This window comes from Plectrocnemia conspersa, unplaced genomic scaffold (genome assembly GCF_051122295.1).
Source record: "Plectrocnemia conspersa isolate PC_06_02 unplaced genomic scaffold, ASM5112229v1 ptg000014l, whole genome shotgun sequence".
NCBI lineage: Eukaryota > Metazoa > Arthropoda > Insecta > Trichoptera > Polycentropodidae > Plectrocnemia > Plectrocnemia conspersa.
This window is the reverse complement of record NW_028277178.1, coordinates 21,617,117-21,619,523: the sequence shown is the minus strand read 5'-3', so window position 1 is coordinate 21,619,523 and position 2,407 is coordinate 21,617,117. Positions and strand designations below refer to the sequence as shown.

Here is a 2,407-nt window from a genome sequence, read left to right as displayed (position 1 = left end):
TGAAAGAAGCCGGCGGTGGAAAATGACCGTCGGTCTGCCGTGGGAAAGCTGCTTCGGATATATTGGATTTTCCGGTCGACCGACCCCACAGCCCACACTCCCTTGCCCGGTCTTACCATCATCCACACTCGGAAAATCGGTGTGATGAAAATGCCTATGGGGACCGCAGATGGTCTACCTACATTATTCTCCAACGCTTTTCGCATTATGACTGCCTGCCGGAATATACATATATATTTTTTACGTCTAAGAAATATGTTTGACTCTGACGCCGGGTTACTCATAAGGCAATTTCGGATGATTATACAATTTATAGATAGCAAGTAGATAAAGTTTAATTTATCAAGGTCCAGTCCCGATTATTTTTGTAGAATATTTAAAAAAAATATTTTGTCTTGGGACAGATGTGTTATTATTATCTCGTAAAATATTTCCTAATATTAACAGAATTATTTAGTCACAAAACCTCTCTTCCATTGTTGTGTGAGTATGCAACGTGTTGCTCTACTTCTGAGACTCTTTTCTTTAGTTCAAATAGTCGTTAAAGTGACCTTTAAATCATAACGATTTGTACATGCGATAAGACTACTACAGAACAATTGTATTTTTTTCCGAATATTATTGTCCTTTTTACAAGCAGTTTTTAGTAGCAATTTTTAGTTCAGATATAATAGCACTTGCAAAATTGGCATCGGCCCTCAAAGAATATTAACGGGCCTGCAATCTTGTAAAAAAAGTTTGATAAATTTATGGCGCTTTTAACGCGTTAAAAAAATTCTGTTCTCACGGTCTAATCGAATTACGTGCTTTGTTTTGAATGTGCCGTTTGACGTTAATGAATCAAAATTTATTTAGTTCTTTTTTAATATTTTTTTAATCAAGGAGAATTTATATTCAATAAAATATTTTTTTACTGCAGATAATATATTGTATATTTATAAATTTTATATATTTTTTAGTAATTATTTATTAGGCTTCATATGACACAGGAGTTGTCCTAGCAGTTGTCATCGTGAATTAGTTTTTACAAGCACAGTTTGCGTTTCTGGGCCAATCGCAAACTTGTAAAGTCGTGTTGAAATGCAAGCCACCTGGACAATCCATGGAGTAGGCCTTTCCCCAATCGCATTTATAGAACTTCCTGCAATCATCTGGGTTCGGCAAGTGAACTGCAAGTCCATTGGGATCATGAACGGGACAATTTGCTGGAGGAATGTATCCACATGGTTTGTTTATATCAGGAGTAGTTATTGGTGGAGGAGGGGTTACTCCGCACTTAACATTCATTGGCCAATCGCACACCTGTAATTTTATTTTTACGTTTATATTTATTAAGCAATTAGTATATAAATAATGAATTTACCTTATAAATATCATTCCACATAAGATTATTGGGGCAAGCCATTAATACTGGTTCTCCGTAGTTGCACTTATAAAAATGTCTACAACTAGACTCATGAGCTAAAAGACCACCGTGAGGATCGACATTGGAAGTAAAACATATGTATGGTTTTTGGGCCTATGTTTTATGACATAAAAAAATTGTATGATTAATAAAATATAAATCAAACACAACAATTATATATTTTACCTCAGACAAGGCCAAAGAAGCCACTAGCACCAATGCAAACAATGCTGTAGGTCCTATACATAGTATAATACATTGAATGTTTTAAAACACTATTATTAGTTATTAATTCTTGAATCGACTTACCGATCATTTTTGCTGTTCTATTCTCTGTATCAAATTGTCTTTGAAACAAAGTATTAAACTGATGCTTCAATAATATCATTGCGGTTTATATACTATTGGTTACTTAAAGTTATATTAGTTTATTACCAATTGTGTGCGATTTAAAAAATAAATGGATTACCTTTCGTATTATTGTTATTCCGCTATAATATATCACCATATTTCACTGAATAGCTCAAGCTCGTTAAAAACGATTAAAAGGATTTCTAACTACAATATCATGGTAATAAAATAAATAACAAATACTTGATAACGTTTAATCAAATTATTTGTGTTGTATAGATATATTATTTTAATTGTACTATATAACGTGAAGACATACAATAATATTTTTTAGTTAAAATCATAGCCAGACTTGGTAGAATTCAAGTCAAATTTACTCTTTCTAAACTGCATATTTCATATTTATTTAAATTGAAATTATGTTTTTAGAATATAGCTAAATTATAATATATTAAGTCTTAGTATGGTACTTGATAGTAAACGAACCATATTATTTTTATATTTGATACATATAGAAAAAATTAAACTGTTTATATATAATGATTTATTATTCATATCGAATTTAATTCATATATTAATTTCACAAATATTTTTTAATATTGGATAGCTAAATTCAAGTTTAAGATAATTTATAAAATAATATTTATTTAC

The 2,407-nt window shown here is 30.8% G+C and overlaps 1 protein-coding gene across 1 annotated transcript; it reads right to left on the bottom strand.

The window, feature by feature from the left end:
* Positions 1 to 902: 902 nt before the first annotated feature.
* On the bottom strand, positions 903 to 1,539 carry LOC148226504 (peritrophin-1-like). Its single transcript, XM_088204080.1, has 2 exons — positions 1,364 to 1,539; positions 903 to 1,302 (listed from the first exon to the last, which is right to left on the bottom strand). The coding sequence occupies exons 1-2, from the start codon at positions 1,403 to 1,405 to the stop codon at positions 1,018 to 1,020; spliced, it is 327 nt and encodes a 108-aa protein (XP_088060206.1). The 5' UTR covers positions 1,406 to 1,539; the 3' UTR covers positions 903 to 1,017.
* Between the last annotated feature and the right edge of the window lie 868 nt (positions 1,540 to 2,407).

Excerpts from the sequence above, each read along its gene's own strand:
- LOC148226504 (XM_088204080.1), bottom strand. The coding sequence starts at position 1,405 with ATGGCTTGCCCCAATAATCTTATGTGGAATGATATTTATAAG. Across the intron at positions 1,303-1,363 it reads TGTGGAATGATATTTATAAG|GTGTGCGATTGGCCAATGAA; the intron begins GTAAATTCATTA and ends ATAAAATTACAG.